Below are 21,701 nucleotides of genomic sequence, written 5' to 3'. Positions count from 1 at the left end.
ATCCAAAGGGAGGTAGCTCTATCCTGAGCACAGACTTACCCATGCAGTATATGCATGCTCTGCTTGTAGGGTACAGGAATTGTACTCCCACTTGACCTCTGAATAGCTCAGAACCTCCTCCTCACATTTCAAAGCAGGAAGGAATAAGGTGAGCTGAGGGCCAGATCATCCCCTTAGTGCATCTCTTGAATCCTGGCTTAGAAGCCAATTGGGACACTTAGCCCAGTGATGAGTCCTGCTTGTCCCATAGCTGATTCCATCACCCCCTTCACATGGTCACCAGGAATAAGTGAAAATTCTACAAAGAGTGGGGCAGCTAGGTGGCGCAGTGGATAGAGCATTGACCCTAGATTCAGGAGGACCTGAGTTCAAATCTGGAATCAGGCACTTAAACAAACTTACTAGCTGTGTGACCCTGAGCAAGTCACTTAACCCCAATTGCCCCACAAAAAACCTAAAATTCTACAAAGAGTTTGGAGAGGACTGGGAGGAGAGCATTATGCAAGTATTAAGTGGCATGGCTGGGATTTTGATTAACATCCCATGACTGCAACTTGAATGCTCATTCCATAGCACCATGCTGCCATTTTGTAAATGAGAAAACATATGTATGTGTGCACATATATACACACATATATACACACACATACACACGTGTATATGTGTGTGCCTATACCCATATGAAAACTATCATTTTATGTATATTTGTGTCACTATGCATATACACATACGCATGTGTGTGTATTTGTTTGTGCATCTCATGTGCCTACCATACCTATATAATGTATACATATATGTATATATCTCAGTATAAATTATGTCTGTTTCTATGCATGTATGTGTATACCAAATAGGTATTTGTATAAGATTATTTGTGTATATATGCATACACATGTGTACACATGTGTTTATGCATACATACATTGTGTGTATATTTATATGTGCTCTATGTATATGTGTTAGCACGTATTTGGTTCATTGTAGGCATATGCAGATGCACATGTGTGTATGCATGTGTTTATCGGTGTATATCATGTGTCTATCTTATATATACACACTGTATATGTATATATTTACATACCTCTGTACAAATTATATGTCCATGTCTATGCATGTATACATATACAACATATGTATATCAGATAAGCATGTATATATGGACACATGTGTGTTTATGTGTGTGTTGTATGTAACATATAAATATGTGTGTATTATAAATAATATGATAAATATGTATATTTCAATGATATGTCTGTATATGTCATTGAACTTTGTAGAGGCAGAGACCCAGACCCAAATTGTAGAGGCAGAGACCCATAGCCCAAATGTGGCTATGACACATATTATGTGACCCTCAGAAAATCACTTAATGTCTCAGTGCCTATTATAGTGCCAATTATTTTATTGTCTCTCTCTTACTTCCAAAAAAAGTTAGGGTTCTTTTCTGGGGCTATAGGCATAAGTGAAAAGGGGAACTGATCAGCCTCCTGCCCATTTTCTTTCATACCTGTTTCCTTTTGTATTCTAAGTACTAAGCACCATGCCTAATTCATAGCAAGTGCTTAACAGTTTGGTAACAAATAGCTTCTGTTATATGGTGCTTTAAGGCTTGCAAAGCATTTTACAAAGGTTATCTCATTTTATCGAATGACATTGAGTAGCAGTTGCTCTCTAATATCATCCCTTTGCAAGGGATGATTGGGAAGAATCTATATTTGATTCTGGAAATTCCTTTTAACAAACAAAGTCAGCAGAAGCCCCAGTGCCTTAGTGGCTCCAGCTGTCTCAGCACCCTCTAAAGCAAAAGCACTAAGGTTAGTTGGCCTGCCAGAGCAACACCAAAGCCAAATCTTGTTGACAATTCTGTCGTCTCAGTTCAGTTTTTCTTATGTGTCTCTCTATCAAAGTCTAGGGTATAATCAGAATTTATATTCTCTCTTCATTTCTGTTTTTCTCTATCTCTCCATCTCTGAATTTATCTTTATCTCTCTTGTCATCGTGTCTGCCTCTGTCTCTCTTTTTTATCTCTCTCTGTCCCTGTGTCTCTTCCTCTTTTTTTCTCGATCTGTCTGTCTCTCTTGTTCTCTACCCCCACCCCTACTAAGGAGAAAAGTGGTTTTGTTTTTCCAGTTTTTCTCAATCTCATCCTATGCCCAAAATAGCCATATCATTTTGTGTTGGTAGCCACTAAAATTCAATATCCAAAAATTAAAATAGCACAGGAATTGAATGCTTAACAGTTTGGAAAATAAAAACTTAGGTGCTGGCTGTTTTTTGTCCAGCAGCTGAAAATGGGCATTTGGCTTGCCTCTCTTTCACCCCTTCCCCCACTGGGTATAAGAAATCTAAGAACTAAATTGTTCAGTAATTAAAGGAGAACAGCTGATTTTGGGCTAAGTAATTGTTAAAGAGAAAAGGGAAAGTTTAGCATTCCAAACACCCTGACACAAGTCTCATTCTATAGGCCCTCTGCCTCCACCTATCAGCTTCCCCAATCTCTGACCAATACCCCTCAGCTATTTATCTTCAACAGTTCCACTTAGTCAAGGGCAGAGTACCCCTTGGTTGGGAAGGCTGGGTGGGGTGTTCCGATCTGGATCTGCCCTAGTTTCAGTCTCCTTCCTCTCTGTGGCTAGATGAGATGCATCCCAATGAAGTGTCTTTCTTGGCATCCTCCTCCAAAGTCAAGTTCAATATCATGGACACTTGAAAACTCTGGGTAGGGTCTGTTCACCTGAAAATAGACCTACTTATGTCTCATTTGCCCCTTGTAATACTCTGAGAATGGTGAGCTGAGGGGAGAGTACTACATAAGCATAATTAACTTTTTTGGAGGGGTGGGGCAATGAGGGTTAAGTGACTTGCCTAGGGTCACACAGCTAGTAAGTGTCAAGTGCATGAAGCCAGATTTGAACGTAGGTCCTCCTGAATCCAGGGCCGGTACTTTTTCCACTGCACTGCTTAGCTGCCCCCCATAATTAATATTTTTGAAAATTACACTATAGGTATAGGGCAAAAGAATAACAGGGAATAAATTGCATAGGTAAGCAGGATAATAAAAAACAGTAGGACCTTCAACATCATGAGTTATTTTTTTTAAATCTCTAAATAGCTTGACTACTAACAAGGAGAATAGCCTTGAGACACGAGGGAAGGAGGGGGGAGGGCAGAGGCAGGGGAGGGTTATATGACAATAAAGCCTTTACTTTCAGGAGTTACAGATCTATCTCAAAAATGAAGTATATAATTTACAGTTTAAAAAAAAAACTTTAAAACAAAATGTATCCATGTGTGTCAACTACAAATCAGATGTCATAGAATGAATAGGGTTGTCTCCTAACACAGTGTCACTGGACAAGTAGGTGGTACAATGGATAGAGCACTGGGACTAGAGTCAGAAAGATCTGAGTTCAAATCTAACCTCAGACACTTACTAGCTGTGTGACCCTAAGCAAGTCGCTTAACCCTGTTTCCCTCAGTTTCCTCATCTGTTAAATGAGCTAGAGAAGGAAATGGCAAACCGCTCCAGTATCTTTGCCAAGAAAACCCCAAATGGGGTCATGAAGAGTTAGACGTGGGGCAGCTAGGCGGCGCAGTGGATAGAGCACCGGCTCTGGAGTCAGGAGTACCTGAGTTCAAATCCAGCCTCAGACACTTAACACTTACTAGTTGTGTGACCCTGGGTAAGTCACTTAACCCCAATTGCCTCACTAAAAAAAAAAAAAAAGGAGTACTCTAAAGCTGTTTTTCACAGAGTAGCATTTGCTGAAAGCAGATTAAGTAAACTGGAACAAAACCCGAACCAAATAAAACAGAGCAGACTACCTTTTTAAAAAAAAATAATTCTGTCCAATTTTATAGGTTTTTTTCAGAGAAATTTTTACTCAGAGAATTTTTTACAGAGAAATTTTTACCCAGGATTCAATTTCAACTCTTTTATCTCATTTAATGATCATTAGTTTCTGGGAAGATAGATAATAATGATTTAAAAAATTCAAACCTTATAGCATTTCTCTTCTGTTTATAAATGAATTTTTATGTTCATGAAATTGAACATAGAACTGGCTTCTGGACTCTTCATTCAAGTGTAATAACTTGTTCATTCAGCCAGTTCACATTTCTCTAAACAACAATTATTCATTGACTGCATCATTGGCCCAAGGCACCAAAATTAGTAGTTTTACGAATGTAGATCTACTAGCCGTGGGGATCTGGGGCACTCTCTACCACTAAAGGTCCTCAGTTTCACAGAGACTGGATACAGTCCTAGGGGAACTTGGCCCAAAGAGGAGAGTCAAACTCTTCGTGAATTCCCTGTCTCATTACAGCCTGAATCCAAAATAGAACTTGAGATAATTATCTCTTATATCAAGCTTAGGTCTGGCTCATGTTTAGAGTCTTCCCAAAAGAGGTGAACAGGGTGTCTTCTAGAAAGGTATTAAATGTACAAAGTAGATCCAACTTAGGAATGAGCAATAGGTTTTGAGGCAGGGAATCCAAGTTCATTCTGGCCTCTACCTCATACTACCTATGTGGCACTGAACAAGTTAATACAAAACAGAAGTGGCTCCAAGGGCATCAAGAGTCAGTTTTAGACTTCCAGGCCAGCATATGTGCATGTTGTCATGTGTTGACCTTTACTAGAGCTGCCAGGTAGAGGTGAGAAGAAATTCTCTCAGAATGTCCAAGAGAGAGCTATAAAAGTCTCAACGCACACATTCATAGGAGAGGGAGAAAATAGAGCAAAAGCAATCCTCTTTCCCTGGAAAGCCTATGGAGTGGACAGCTCCTGATTCTCCATGGTCAGTTTTCTTTGACACAGCTCACTGTCACAAGGGCGGTAGGGGAAGATTGCCATATGGGGACTAAACCAGAAGTCTCTGATGGTGCATGCCCTTTATCAAAAGGCCAGAGCATGTCTTTACAGTTGCTATTGCCTAGACTTTGCACTACGGATGTTCCATGAGATGGACCCTACCTACAGACCCAATCATGCTCCATAGGGTGGGTTGTGATCCCACTTCATCCATATCCTCTTAGTCCCTCTAACTTCTTTCATTTTTGTAATGTGTAGTTCCTTTTCTAATTTAACTCATCTCTCTATTCAACCTAGACCCCACAGCATAATTTCAGTGCTTCCCCCCAAACTCCTTAGACTCCTTAGCACCCAACCCAGACTTCTCTTAAACCCATCAAGTCAATTGCCAACACATTGACTTTCAGTATCTTTGATTCCATAACCTGGCCAGCAGTACTGTTGGAGAAAGCCATGAAACAACTGATTTGGTCTATAACAAATTTATCCTATGTAATAAAACTTCTTTCTTTTCCAACTCTCAACACCCTATGCCCTTATCACTTCATACCTGGACTATTACTATGATCTCCTACTTGGTCTTTCCACCCCTAATATCTCCCTCTTCTGACCTATTTTATATGTTGATACCAGCTTAAGTTCCTAAAATATTGGTCAATTCCAACACAAAACATTTATCAAGTGCTTCATGGCAATAATGACCCCACCTACTTCATCTAGCTTCAGTCCTCCTAATGTGTACAAGCTCCTTCCACAAGACTCCTAAGATCTTAGGATGAATGTAAATTTCAATCCAAAAAGACTCTCATAGTGCATCTAGTCAACTCCTTTTTTTCACTGAAGAAGAAAGTACAACCAAGAAGAATGCAACCAACTTGCCCCATGTTGCACAGGTAAGAAGTAGGGAGAAGTGAAATTTGAACCCTGACCCTCTTGACACTAAATCCATTTTCCTTTGGTTCTAGACCTCAGTTACTTTTCTAAAGTGCTGGTTATTGTGTCCTCACCCTTTCATGTGGTCCTCAATCTACTGAGCTGCTGTAGTACCTTTTCTTTCTTGGTGGTCTAAAAAGCAAACTCAGAGAAAGGAAGAGAGCAGGCAAAAACAGAATACTCCAAGGTGCAAATAAGGATCTTTATACACAGCTTCAGCACCTGATATTATTCTTCTGTTCTAGGATCTTCAGAAATTGCTCTTCCAGTCTCTATACATGAACCATCTCCTTGGGCCCAGAGAAAACCAAGAGAGATCAGAAAGATATAATAGGGGGGGCAGCTAGATGGCACAGTGGATAGAGCACCAGCCCTGGATTCAGGAGTACCTGAGTTCAAATCCCAGCTCAGACACTTAACATTTACTAGCTGTGTGTCCCTGGGCAAGTCACTTAACCCCAATTGCCCAGCAAAAAAAAAAAAAGAAAGAAAGATATAATAGGGTAAACATGGTACCATGATACATTGCAGTGTCCTTGCTTGGAATGCCATCCCACCTTCTCAGCTTAAATTCTACCCTTTTGCCAAGTTGTGCCCCATCCATCATGAAATTCTACTAGCTCCCTTCTCTGAAGACCGTATCCCAAGATATCATATATTCTTAGTCCTGTCTTTATGGGAGTGTCCTAGACTTGAATGCAGTATCTTCAAAGGCAAGGATAGTAGCTTATAATAATTGCCATTCATGGTTTGCAAAGCACTTTATCTACATCATCTCATTTGACTTTCACAACAGCCCCCATAAGGTAGATACCCACAGGTGTTGTCTCAAGTAACCAATAATGTCATTACTCACTTCTGTGTTTTGAATTCAAACAAGGTTTGTGACTGAAAATTGTTATCTTTGGCCCTTACAAAATCGAATGGGTGGTGGTGGTGGTGGTGGTAATTATTCATTCTATAAAAGGGTTAATGATAGAAATAAAATTAACTTTAAATACCAGGCTCCCTAAGTGAATTTAAATTATAATTCTATCCACCTGGAAAGAAGGAGACAATAAATGAGTGATTTGGGAAAAATCATAAACCTGACACAGAAGTAGCATATGGTAGTGATGAGGGACTTCAATTATTGAGGCATCTGGTGAAACTCTCTCTGTGCCAAAAGAGAGCAGCTAATAATTTTCTGATTTGCCTTGATAATACTTTTATGCTCTGAGTTGGAGGGGTAAATGAAGGGGAACTTGTAATTCGAGTTCAAATGTTCACCAAGAAGGAGAAACTGGTTGCTAAGGAGGAAATGATGGGAACCTTGTAGGGAAATAAGCATTTCAATGTATAAATGATGATGAAAGAAATAGAATCTAGTGTATTTCTTGGATCTGGATCTGTGATAACATTGATGTGGCATTTCCTTCCAACATCGCGAATTCATCCATGCCTGCCCATCCATGTGACTCTCAGGGAATCTACCCATAATGTTTAGGGGTCTTTCTCATTTTCTTTTGGCATTGTAAGGATAACAATGAAGCCTTCAAGTTGATCAATTATCCCTCATTCTTGTTTTGTGACCAAGCCAGATTCTGGTTTTGTTTATAGAAAGAATGTTAAGATTTATAAAATTATATTCCACTACATGTCTTTTCACTTGTTGGTCATTGAACTGGATCCAATATTTAGAATTAGACTGTCTAAAAGGCTTGTAATGCTTTGTTCTCTTTGCTTCCTTTTCTGACACTCTGCCACATCATTAAAAGAGCAGAACAGGGAGGAGAGAGAGGGAACAAGCATTTATTAAGAACCTACAATATGCCAGTCACTATGCTAAGCGTTTTACAAATACTACCTCACTTAATACTCACAACAATCCTGGGACATAGGCGCTATTCTTATTCCCTTTTTACAGTTGAGAAAACTGAGGCAGACAAAGGAGTAGAGCATCTCAGTAGACTGAGGACCACATAAAAGGGTGAGGAAACAATAACCAACACTTTAGAAAAGTAAATGAAGGGGGCGGCTAGGTGGAGCAGTGGATAAAGCACCGGCCCTGGATTCAGGAGTACCTGAGTTCAAATCCGGCCTCAAACACGACACTTACTAGCTATGTGACCCTGGGCAAGTCACTTAACCCCCATTGCCCCGCAAAAAAAACAAAACAAAATAAATAAATAAATAAATAAATGAAGTCTAGAACCAAAGGAAAATGGATTTAGTGTCAAGAGGGTCAGGGTTCAAATTTCACTTCTCCTCCCTACTTCTTACCTGTGCAACATGGAGCAAGTTGGTTGCATTCTTCTTAGTTGTACTTTCTTCTTCTATGAAAAGGAATTAACTAGATGCACTATGAGAGTCTTTTTGGATTGAAATTTACAATCATCCTAAGATCTTAGGAGTCTTGTGAAGGGAGCCTATACGAATTAGGAGGACTGAAGCTAGATGAAGTAGGTGGGGTCATTATTGCCATGAGGCACTTGATAAATGTTTGTGTTGCAATTGACCAATATTTTAGAAACTTAAGCTGGCATCAACATAGGTCAGAAGAGGTGGAAAGGCCAAATAGGAGATCATTGTAATAGTCCAGGTGTGAAGTGATAAATACAGAGAGGTTCAATACCAGGATGCTAATTACTTGGTGATAATTTTTTTTGGCCACGATAACCCATGAAACAAAAGAAAAAGATACAAAGTGTCCTCAGTCCAGTCCAGTAGCTCTCATAATGGCCCTTGTTATGTATTTGTTGAAGTTGTATATAACTTTGCCCTTATCACTTCATACCTGGACTATTACTATGATCTCCTACTTGGTCCTAAAATATTGGTCAATTCCAACACAAAACATTTATCAAGTGCTTCATGGCAATAATGACCCCACCTACTTATTTGCACCTTGGAGTATTCTGTTTTTGCCCGCTCTCTTCCTTTCTCTGACTTTACTTTTTAAACCACCAAGAAAGAAAAAGGACATCCAGCTAGGCTGGCCTTTATTGATGGGACTGTACTCAAACCCTTCTCACCATGATAGAATCTTCCAGAGCTTACACTCTGTTAGCATGGCCAGAAACCAGAAGTCATCTCTATGGTCTCTGAGGTTCTTCTAGCACTAGGAAGTACCTAGCTCATATTTTATGGAGTAGTTTGACATGTCATAGATTTTAGGAAAACAGATTTCAAAGAGTTAAGAAAAAGGATAGGTAAGATGGCATGAATTATAGTTCTACACAAGAAGTCATCCAGGAGGGATATGAGTTCTCAAGAATAAAATTCTTAAAATAAGAAGAGTGATAATCCTGATGAGAATGAAAAAGGAGTTTTGTAGAGAATGATATGGATATATTGGGAACTAATCAAACAACTTAGACATTAGGGTGATCGTGAGACATTCTCCAAGTCTAAAAGACCCCAACCCCTATGGGTGGGCCTTTTGTGTCTTCTGGTGGCCAAGAAGCTATGCCAATTTGGCTAGATGTTACTAGAAATCTGTATCAAGGGAGGTATAGATTTCCCATCTCTGAGCCAATAAAGTCCAAGATTTGTCAGCTTTTAGGGAGAAACTAGTCTAACCCATGTTACAGAGGGTGGGGTAGGGAGAGGACAACTCTGGTAGTTAAGCTGTCTTCAAGTATTTGCAAGGCTGCCATGTGGAAGAGAGATTGTGGTTTTCATTGTTTTGGTTTAGTTTTGCCTTTCCTCATGTCTTCAGTCTCTGGCACATAGCCTGGCACATTGTTGTTGTTATTGCTGTTTGTTCTTTGTTCTTAAAGAGGACCATGGCATTGGGGTAATGTCATGACTTGCACTGAATTGGATTTAAGTGAGGGAGGTCACCAACCTCACTCTGTCTGAGCAATCAACTAGAGATGGCCCCACATGTTTTAAGGAAGTTGGGTTTAAGCTTCTTGCCCAATATCACACAACTAGTAAGTGTTTGAAGTGAGATTTGAACTCAGGTACTCTTGACTCCAGGGGCAGCACTCTATCCACCGCACCACCTAGCTGCCCCAATAGGCACTTAATTGACTTGGTCTCAAAGACTTGGTCATTGATTTGGTCTCAAAGGACAAAACCAGGAAGTGATAAATAAAAATTGCAAAGTGATATGATTAGATTTGGTTTAAGGAAAAGCTTAGTGACAATTAGTACTATACCAAAGTATTACTTTATTACCAAAATTACTTCAGAGGTCATAGGACATAGAATTTGAAAGAAGTCTTTAAGCAATAACTGGCTGGATGATGTCTAATCAAATATGACAGTAAGGGAATTCTTGTTCAGGTACCAATTGGACTAGAGGGTCTCTGTGGTCCTTTCCTGTTCTGAGATTGATTCTGATTCCAAAAATTCAATTTACAGAATTTTATGCAGAGCATCTATTGTGTAATAGGATATACCTACTTATAGAAAGTGCTATGATGGACAGAATATGATGATTGACTCATTGTTTTGATGAATTTCTTTCTGTTTTTTCTAACCTAGCTACTTGGAAAACTGTCATTAACATTAGATGTTAAATGATGGATACATTAGTCTACAATTCATACTCTAAATTATTTTATTTAGTTAATCTGAACCAGTCTGAACTGTTGTCTGCCATTCTCTTTACTCATTTTATTCTTATTCCCTTCTCTTCATATATGAAAAAGTATAGTATTTAGGAAATTTGGTGTTTTTTAATACTATATATGATTTTAGTAGCAATCAAGCAGTTAGGCAGAAATACAGTAGAAAATAGAAGATAACTTTTTCCTTCAGATATAATAATTAATATATTATAATAATTATATATGATATATAATAATTAATAACTATGTCATTTCATATTTCAAAATTTTAACACCTCATCTAATGAGGACAAATTGATTCAAAATGTCATTTGTTTGAAATGGAATATCACTAATTAAAGGACAAAGTAGTTCTTTATATGTTCCTTCTGGCATTTGTGTTTAGGGACAGAGTTCTTTCCTAGTGTATACAAAACAGACCTTAATAGAAGTAATTACCAGTCCTCTAAGTGGCTGTTATAGGGACATTAATTTGTGTCACTTCAGCTAAACTTGATTAGATGTAAACCCAGATTCCCAGTTTACATTTCCTGGATTGACTCACTATTTCTGACCAAGATCTTGAACTCAGAAATACCTCTCTTTGTTTATAACCTAAATTGCTCCCTCACACCTACTGAGCCTGTCTATTCTTTGAGACCTCATCCCTCACCCCACCCCTAAATTACTATCGGTCCCACTCATGAATCCCTCAACCTATTCATGTCTTCACTAGGATAGCCATAGTAGCTACTCTTTCACTAGTGCTTTTTTTTTGCCTTATCATCATACCCATTTTGCTTATTCTACCATTCAGTGTCTTTTTTCCTGTTGTCAAGAAAAAGTCACCAAAATGCTAAGTGACTCCACTACTAATTAATGCCATGATTGTTGGAGAGCAAGCTTTTTTCTATATCGTATCAACTCCCCCATGATATTTCTCACAACTCAGTGGAATCCAATTCAGGAAATATTTATTAAGTGACTAGTATTTATGCAAGACACTTGCTTGGCTGTGGGAATACAAAAGGAAAAAAGATAGAAAAAAAAGAAACAATTCTTGTTTACAGAGTCCTTGCCATTATACTAAAGAGATAAACCTTGTATATAGACAAAGCAATCTGAGAATGGAGGGAATGCTAATAAAGGAAGTTGGTAGGATATCAGGGATCAACCAGGTCTTAATATAGGAGGTAGCATCAGAATTGAGCCCTCAAGAAAGCTAAGGAGTCCCAGAGATGTGAATGAGGATGAATTCATGGTATGAATTCTACACATAGGGGATAGTCTGTGCACAAAGTTTAAAGCTGGAACATTGAGTATGGGGAACTGCTAGTGAGCCACTTTAACTGGAAATGTAGACTATGTAGGGGAGGGGTTGGGAAGTAAAAAATTGGTTTATAAAAGGATCTTGGAGCTAGACTGGGAAGGGGAGGGCTTTAAATGTCAAGTGGAAAAATTTAAACTTTATTCTATAGGTATCTTACCTTCCTGTCATTGTCAAACTTTTAGAAAGAATAGTGTATACTTCATGCCAGTACTACTCACTCACCCCTCAAACCTTTACAACCTAACTTCCACAACTCTTTTGCAATTTCTCTGTTCAAATTTCTCAATGAACTCCTGATTGCCAAATCCAAGGGCCTTTTCTCATTATGCAGATTTGGCACTATTGATAACTCCTTTGAATTCTCTGTTGTGATTTTCATTTTGTTCAGTTTTTATATTGTTAATTTGATTTTTCTCCTTTTCAATCAGGTTGATTAAAGGTTAAATAATTTTATTATTGTTTAATTAATATTCTATTATCTTTAAAAAGAAACAGCTGTTAGTTTTATCAGTTATATGGTTCATTTTATTTTCCAATTCTTTTCTCCTCTAATTTTCAAGATTTCTTATTTTGTGATAATTTGGGGTTTATTTATTGGTTTTCTAAGTTTTACTTGCATATTCAGTTCGTTAATCCTCTTTTTTATTTTGTCAATATACATTTTAGGGATATAAATTTCCCTCTAAGGACTGCTTTAGCTGCATCTCAGAAATTTTGGTATGTTGTCTAGTCATTTTCATTATCTTTTGCATATTTAATAATTGTTTCTACAATTTGTCCTTTGACTATCATTGTCTAGTATTTTGTTATTAAGTCCCCATTTAGGTCTGTGTATTTTGCTTGGACTCCCTGCATTAATTATTGTTTCTTATTGAGTCACAATCTATAAAGGATGTTTGGAATTTTTGCTTTAAAATTTTTATTTATAATTATTCTGTGATTTAAAATCCAATCTATTTCATCTGGTTATCTATATCATCTGGTGCTGAGAAATGTATTTTAATTTATTATTCAGAAAACACAATAAAACTTTTAGCTATAAATCTTCCAAGTTTGTTCACTTCTATATGTTCATTTTTGTTTATTTTTATTTTTTCTAGCTCTGAGATAGGAATATTAAAATCTACTAATATTATGTTACTGTCTGTGCCATTTTGCAATTCAGTTGACTCCGGAATTTAGATGCTATGCCACTTGATGAATGTTTCACATTTATATCAATTTATCATCTGTGGTTCCTTTAAGTATAATGTAATTTTCTTATTTATCTCTATTGATATTGATTTTAAATTGATATTTAGCATGATGGCATAATTGCAACCTATGGGGTTTTTAAAATTTATTTTATGCATAGAAAAATTTATTCCAGCCTCTCATTTAGGTTATGTATGTCTTTCTTTTTAAATGTATTTCTGGTAAATAACAAATTGGATGATTTTGTTTTCTTATCCATTCTTTTTATTTTACTGCATTGTTTAGTCAATTCACATTTAAATTTGTGAGAGTTAGGATCATGTTTCCCTCTGTTTGATTCTTTAGATTTAAAAAAAAAAGATGTTTGCAGTGTTTTTCCACTTGGAGGTTAATACTTTGTTCTTACAATTCATTTTCCTGAAACTACATTGATATAATTCTATTCCTACTGGTTTTCTTCCCTTCCAACCCTCCCCTACTTCCATTTGCCTACTCTTTCTCTAGTTTTGGTGTTTTACTCAAATGATTTATTTTTCTTTCTTTTATTGTTTCAATAATCACTTTCTTCTCTTTGGTCCCTACTTTTCACCCTCTCAGAAAAATGGTCAGTTCAAAATCTCCCTAGTCTCCTCTCCCTCCAACTTTTAATTGTGTCAACAAAAATGATCTTTTGATTTTTCAAATTTAAGACTGCATCCTTCTGAGTTCTCTGCAGAATTGACACTGTTGACTAATTTCTTTCTCTACCTGGTTACTCTCTCTTCTCTGGGTTTTTATGATTTCTTATTCAGTTCTCCTCCTACCTATCTGCCTATTCATTTATCATCCATGATCCACCCCTAACCATGGGTTTACCTCAAGGCTCTGTCCTAGGCCCCATTCTTTTTTGTCCCCATACTCTCTCAGTGATCTCACTTGTTTCCATGGGTTCAGTTTTCCCCTCTGTGCAGATGACATCCAGGTGTGTGTGTGTGTGTGTGTGTGTGTGTGTGTGTATGTATGTATATATGTATATATATGTATATGTATATATGATGATTGCATGTATATATGTATAAATTATTTCTATCTTGAATAGTATTCCCACATTACCAATTTCTTTTGGACATTTCAAACTCAATATCCTATAGATATTTTATATTCAAGATGTCTGAAAAAGAATTCATTATCTTCTGTTGTTTCTACCTTTACGACATCTCTTCTCTCTCTACTAACCCAACCATCACTCTAATGTAAGCCTTTGTTACCTCTTCCCTAGACTATTGGAATAACCTCATATTTGTTCTCCCTGCTCCATCTTTTCTTCTCCAACTCATCCTCAGTATAGCTGCCAAAGTGATACTCCTAAATTCCTAAATCTGACCATGTCACCCCAATACTCAAAAGGCTCTAGTATTTCACTATTGCCTCTGGGATAAATCAATAAATGAACATTTATTAAGAATCTACTCTCTGCCAAGCACTGTGGTAGGTGCTGGGACTACAACTCCTTTTGACATTTTAAACCCTTCACAATCTGGCTCTAGCCTATTTTTACAAGGCTTTTTATACATCACTCCCCTCACAAACTTTATTTTCTGAGTAAACCAACCTACTTATTGTTCTTTGTGCATGACATTTTATTTCTCATCTCTATGCCTCTGCATAGGCTATTCTCCATGATAGGAATGCACTCCTTTGTCATGTTAGCTCTGCCTCTTAGAACCCCTAGTTTCCTCTGAAGCTTGGTTCAAATGCCCCTTTCCTATATGCATTCTGGATTCCCACCCACCCCAGCTGATAGGGTCTCCTCCTACCCCTACTTACTTTGCATTTGTATCTTACCTTAAAACTACTTCATATAAATACATATATATCTATAGATATCTATAGATGTGTATATATATACATATGCATGCATATATATGTACATATACATTCATGTATACATATATGTATTAATATAAGTATATGCAGTAAAGCCTATAACACCAATAGGTTAAATGATTTGCCCAGTGTCACAGAGCCAGTATTTGTCAGAGGTAGACCTTGAACCCAAATCCTCCTGTCTCTGAGGTCTACAGTCTTTATCCCCTACACCATGTTTCCTTTGTAGACATTAAAACATAAGAAAATGCTTGTCCTGTGAGATGTGAATTTAGCTTCTTATTTTCTTTCTATTTAAAAAAATGATTGCAACAGCATCTTATAGGAAGAGTTGAGGATTTGCTCAGTTAGCAAATGTGTTTTATTACATTCTTAGCAGGGTTTAATGCTTTCTTTGCTTTGCAGTGGCTGTGCCATTTAGAAATTTTCTGTGTGAAATCTGAAAAAAAAAATGCTTTGCTTTTGTTTTTGTATTTCTCCATAGAAAGAGGAATAAGAGTAGAGCAGGAATAACATAGGTTATCTATATATCTGTCTGTTGTCAGTACGTATGTAGATTTATATATGCTTGTATATATAGATACACACGTATTTATATATATGTGTATGTATGCACACGTGTATAGAAAGAGAAATGTGAGGGTGAAGAGGAAGTCAGATTATTGTAGAGACATCTCTCAAATTCAGTTTTCCTTCACAATTTTTAGCCACAGAACCTTTTTCTTTTCATTTCCCCCTAATGGTCTAGAGCTTTAGTTTTCAGAGTGTGATCTAGGGACCCCTGGACCATTTCAAGGGGGGTCTGTGAAATCAAAACAATTTTTATAATAATCTCAAGGCATTTTAATTTCTAACACCATAAATACTGATAGATATAACCCATAAAAAAGCTCTTGTGGGAGAAAATCCCCAGTAGTTTTAAAAAAATAAGGGGCCCTGAGACCAAAATGTTTGAGAACTACTGATATAAGGAAAGCTGGCGGTATCAATACCCTGAAGAACTATATTATAAAGTACCTTTTTATGTCCCTTACATGTAGCAAGAGACTAAATAACATTTAGGATCTACTTTGATATTTATTCCCTAATTTTAGGTCACCCTAGGAACTGTAGAGATGAAAAATTCTTCATTATGATCTCCTCCTTTTCCTCCTTAGGCTTCTCCTACTTCTGGCTTTGATCAAAGGGTTTGTAGGCAACAAACTCAGTTCTGACTCCATCATTGCTCCTCCTTGGCATATATACCCAAAGTGTTAGATCCAAAATAGATATGAGCATGTCCTGAATGCTGAGTAAAACTATTATATACCTTTGAAAGTTTATGCCCAGTACTTAATAAGAAAAGGTTCTTAATTGAGCAACATGGCACATTCTTTCTGTGACAATTTGAAATCCCTATAACCTTTTAAGACACAGAAAATGGCCAACTGGTCCCTATCCTGCATTGATGACTGACTTTGAGTCAATAAATCAAAGATTAACAATAATTAATAGAATTTTCATAATTTTGGAGTTGGAAAGGATTTCCATACACCACACATCAAAAGAAATTCCTACTATAACATCTCTGTCAAGTCATCATTTAACCTTTTCTCGATGACTTCCAATGAGAAGGAATCCACTATCTCCTGAAACAGCCTATTCTACTTTGGGGTAGCTTGGATTGTCAAAAAATAATTATTTCTAAAATTTTTTAAAATTATTTCTTTACATCAAACCTCAATTTGCTTCATGAAATTTCTACCTATAACTCCTGCTTCTGATAGGTACTTAAACACATATGTCCCTTAAGTCTTCTTTGCTCTAGGCTAAGCATCCCTATTTCTTCTGTCACTTTCCTGGTTAACCTTCCTCTGGATGCTTTGCAAGTTAGCAATGTCCTTCTTAAACTATGGTGTCCAGAACTGAACACAATACTTTAGAGGTGGTCTGGCCAAGGCAGATAGAGAAGAGCTTCCTTATTTTTGCCTTTCTTACTCTAGCCCAAGATCTCATTCGCCTCTTTGACTTCCATATCATTCTGCCTACTAATATTGAGTTTACAAGTCACTAAAACTCCCAGATTGTTTTTTTTTTTTCAGATAAAAAACTGCCTGGTCATGCTTGACCCCACTTCTGTGTGTGAAGTTAATTTTTTTTAATCCAAGTAACTCTTTATCCCTATTCAATTCTATCTCAGATTCATCAGGTTGTTCTAACCTGTCAAAAATTTTGGGACACTGACACTGTCCTCCATTGTATTGGTTATTCCTTCTAGATTTGTGTTATCTGAAAATCTAATAAGCATAACATCTGTGGCTTCATAAAAACCACTGATAAAATGTTAAGCAGCAAAGAGCCAAGAACAGATCCCTGGGGCATATCACTGGAGACTACCTGCCGAGTTGACATTGAATTATTACTTAGCAATGTGTTGAGAAGGGTTAGTGTTCACTTAAGGGAATTGAGGGTGTTATGTTGTTGAAGAAGTAGACAGGGGAAATGCTATAAATATGAAGGATGAAGTAATAAAATAATGGGGATATCCAAAGTGTTACACAATATTAAATATTGTTGTCATTCCTGATGAAAGATTAGCCATGGTTCTGGAGGCTGAGATCCAAAGTTACTTAACTGCTGACTCTGAATATATGTAGATATCTGGACTGGGGTTATCAGTGCTAGAGGTGGTGGTACTAGTGTTGGCAGCTTTGTGTTGGGCACTTAATATGTGTTGGGTGCTGCTTCTTTAAGGAGTACCTCCATTTTCCACTCAGATTACCAACATGATTTTTCTAAACCATTGGTTTGACCATGTCGCTCACTTGATTTATGAATGCTAGTGGTTCCTTATCACCTCCAAGATCTCATACAAAGTCTTCTCTTAAGCATTTAAAACTCTTATTGTCTTTTTGTTTTGTTTTGTTTTTTTGTTACTGTTTGTGGGGCAATGGGGGTTAAGAGACTTGCCCAGGGTCACACAGCTAGTAAGTGTTAAGTGTCTGAGGCCAGGGGCAGCTAGGTGGCGCAGTGGATAGAGCACCGGCCCTGGAGTTAGGAGGACCTGAGTTCAAATCCGGCCTCAGACACTTAACACTTATTAGCTGTGTGACCCTAGGCAAGTCACTTAATCCCAATTGCCTCACACACACAAAAAAAGTGTCTGAGGCCAGATTTGAACTCAGGTCCTCCTGAATCCAGGGCCGGTGCTTTATCCACTGCACCACCTCTTAACCAAATCCCTTCCTACCTTTCCATTCTTCTTAGACTTAATTCCTTACAACTGGCCTGCTTGCATTTCCTCTATCATGACACCCCGTCTCCCATCTCTGGGCCTTTGTACTGATGTCCCCAAAGCCTGGAATGCTCAGTCCATTCTTCTCTACCTCCTAGTTTCTCTGGCTTCCTTAAAGACTCAAGTCAACTACCAACTTCTTCAAGAGGCTTTCCTGGTCCCCTTACCTGCTAATGCCTTCCCCTTTTCTATTACCATACCTATACACATATACCTTTTCTGTATATATGTGCCTACTTATTTACATGATCTCCAGTTGAGTACACACTATCTAAAAGCAGGGGCTATTTAATTGCCTTTTTGTTCCATAACCCCACTACATAGGACAGTGCCTGGCATATGTTGTCACTGTTCATTCATTCAGTCACATCCTACTCTTTGTGACCCCAAGGACCATATCATGCCAATAATGGACATGAGGTTTTCTTGGCAAAGATACTGGAGTGTATTTCCATTTCTGTCTCTGGTAGATTAAGGCAGTCCGGGGCAAAGTGACTTGCCCAACGTCACACAGCCAGTAAGTGTCTGAAGCCAGATTTGAACTCAGGTCTTCCTGACTACAAGCCCAGCACTCTATCCACAGAGCCACCTAGCTGCTTGGCATATACCAAGCCTTTAATAAATGTTTGTTGAGTGATTGGCTTGGCCAGTACAATCCAGAATTGTTGACACGGTTAACTCATGATCCCAGCTGAATCTGAAACATACAACTTCAACTACATCAACATCAATTTGCTTCTTAATCTCAGGTCTATGCTAGAAGTGTGAATTATGAAGCAGTATGATCTTTGTCTTTGGGCCACCAAAGTTGCCAATGAACACACCCATGGACTATAGTGTTGATGAGAAGAAATAAAGGCTCTGCTTCTCAAACTATGGACAGCTCGCATTTAGTTCTCTAAAGCTAGAACATTCATTCTTCTTCCCTAAGTAAAAGGGGAGGGGGCAGCTAGGTGGTGCAGTGGATAAAGGACTAGTCCTGGATTCAGGAATACCTGAGTTTAAATCAGGCTTCAGATACTTGACACTTACTAGCTGTGTGACCCTGGGCAAGTCACTTAACCCTCATTGCCCCGCAAAAAGGAAAAAAAGTAAAAGGGGAAAGGCCAATGGTAATGCTCATAGTAGAGTGTGCCTAACAATGAGGCATACTCAAGTCACCTTTTACACATGTCTATGATGATGATTCTGGGTTATATACTGATATATAGAAGTCAAACTTTTATCAAGGTGTGTACCTGAGGAATTGATTTATTACTCAGTCTTCTTCATTGACTACCCTATAAGGTAGGAGTTTTTAACTTGTAGTCCATAAATATAAAACAAACAAACAGCCCCAAACCTTTCAGTACGATAGGCTTTCCTTTTATTTTGTGATATATATTTAAAAATATGATTATGAAAAAAATGATTCTGAGAAGAGGTCCATAGGTTTCATTAGATCGCCAAAGAGGTACAATGGTTAAGAACCTATTGCTTAAATCAAATGAGATAAAACTGGTAAAGCACTTAGCATAGTGCCTGGTACACAGTAGGCATCAAATAAATACTTATTCCCTCCCCCACCCCCACCCCCACCCCTGACCCTAACTAAAATGGAACAGAACCAAACATTACTAATGTGTCAGAAGGTATAGTTCATCATTGTTCTTCAGCATTCAGATTGGAAATCCAAATTCAGAAGCTAGATTTGAATCCAGCTCAGCTTAAAGGCAAAATTTCCATTTCCAAGGGAATAGGTAATTTCAAGTATATAGACTATTTACTGGTTTGAAAACTGCTTCCCACATTAAGTCACTTTGGGTTTTTGTTCCTCACAGCTATTGACCTGTTGTACTGGCGTGATATTAAGCAGACGGGGATAGTATTTGGAAGCTTCCTGCTACTGCTCTTCTCTCTGACCCAGTTCAGCGTTGTCAGTGTGGTGGCTTACCTGGCCCTTGCTGCACTCTCAGCCACCATTAGTTTCAGAATCTACAAGTCCGTCTTACAAGCCGTGCAGAAAACTGATGAAGGCCACCCATTCAAGTGAGTACTCATAGCTAGGGAGGGTCTTCCCCATCTTGGGTGTTCTGATGTGCTGCTTTGGTCCTGGTTCAATCAGATACATTGATTCTGGGTCATTACACATGAAACGTATTGTTCAATAAACCCCTGTCTTCCTGATGTTAAAGCTTTACATTTCAAACAATTCCCTAAAGGGCACATGTTTTGTGTCTATAACGATTTGTGTATTTTGTCAATCATCTATTATTAATATGGTATCTTGGTGTAACAGAGAGGAAATATGGTCCAGAGGATAGAAATATAGGAAAAACTGGACTTAAGTTCTGTCTCTGATATATCCTGGTTGTGTAATGTTCCCAGATTCTTTCCTTTCACATGCATGCACTACATTTTCATATAGGTGAAATCTGATTTGAAGGAGCATAGAAAGCAAGGAAGAGATGTCATGAAAGGGTAATATGAAGCCTGAGGATGTGTGTGTGTGTGTGTGTGTGTGTGTGTGTGTGTGTATGTGTGTGTGTAGGGAATGGAGGCATGTTTACATCAAGCAGCCACCACCATTTACATCCTCCCCTTACCCCAACACAGATACATGATTTACATGTCTTCTTTTTACACATGTGAATTTCCAGTCTTTATTTTTTGGTACCGTCTCCCATCACCATCTCACTTTCCTTTTCACTTGATAATGACCTCCTAAAATTGCAAGTGTTTAGGTGCTCAAAATTCAGGATCTGGGACAATTATTCATACCTATAATAATGTAGAGAAAGGTCTGAATACCAGACTAATAACAATAATAATCAATAAACATTTATTACGTTTACTATGTGTCCGGCTAAATTCTAGGGATACAAAGAAAGAGGCAAAAAACAATCCACGTCCTCAGGTAGCTTACAGTCTAATAACATAGATAAAAAGTATGAATATAGTGCTTTAAGGTTTGCAAAATGCTTTACATATCTTAACACATTTGATCTTCACAATAATTTTATGAGATAAGTACTATTATTATCCCCATTTTGTAGATGAGGAAATTGAGGGGCAGAGAGAGAGGTTAAGTAACTTGCCCAGGAGTCACACAGCTAGGGAGTGTCTGAGGCAGGACTTGAATTTAGGTTTTCCTGATTCCAAGGCCCAGAGCCACCTAGCATTAATAAATTAGATTAGAGTGAGGAGATGAGCATGATCCAAAAGCCTTGTCACTAGGAAACTGGTGTATCTTTTGATTGGTTGACCTTTTGATACATATGTGTTGGGAAGAGCTGGGGAGTCATCCTTTCAAGAGCTTAATTTGGCAATGGGTATAAATGAAAAAACATTTGACAAGTTCTGTCACCAAAACAATAATAAATAAGAAAACCTTTTAAAATGTTACAATAACCCTCGTTTTAGTTTTAAATCTTTTCTACCTAGAAACTTGAAGTCAGTTACCCCAAAAGGAGGCTGGAACTCAGTGTTAATTCATTAGGTATTGGCATTTGGGATTTTTAGACATTTTAGGGACTGAGAGAGGGACTCCACCTATCATCCAGCTGATAAAACTGTAAGAAAACTTACAGCTAGATGAGTGGATAAAGAGCTCTGAGACTGAAGTCAGAAAGACTAGAATTGAAATCTGACTTCAGACATTGACTAGCTGTGTGGCCCTGGGCAAGTCACTTAACCCTGTTTGCCTCAATTTCATCATCTATAAAATGAACTAGAGAAGGAAATGGCAAACCACTCCAGTATCTCAGCCAA

The 21,701-nt window shown here is 37.8% G+C and overlaps 1 protein-coding gene across 2 annotated transcripts in view; it reads left to right on the top strand.

Annotated features, from left to right (window-relative positions):
* Positions 1 to 21,701, top strand: part of RTN1 (reticulon 1) — a 310,482-nt gene that overhangs the window by 276,721 nt on the left and 12,060 nt on the right. For both annotated transcript variants that reach the window (XM_043984702.1, XM_043984703.1), the window contains one exon: positions 19,772 to 19,979. In XM_043984702.1, coding sequence (XP_043840637.1) covers positions 19,772 to 19,979 — 208 coding nt within the window. The remainder of the gene's footprint in view (positions 1 to 19,771; positions 19,980 to 21,701) is intronic.

Source organism: Dromiciops gliroides, chromosome 2, assembly GCF_019393635.1.
Source record: "Dromiciops gliroides isolate mDroGli1 chromosome 2, mDroGli1.pri, whole genome shotgun sequence".
Classification (NCBI taxonomy): domain Eukaryota; kingdom Metazoa; phylum Chordata; class Mammalia; order Microbiotheria; family Microbiotheriidae; genus Dromiciops; species Dromiciops gliroides.
This window is presented reverse-complemented; position numbering and strand designations above follow the sequence as displayed.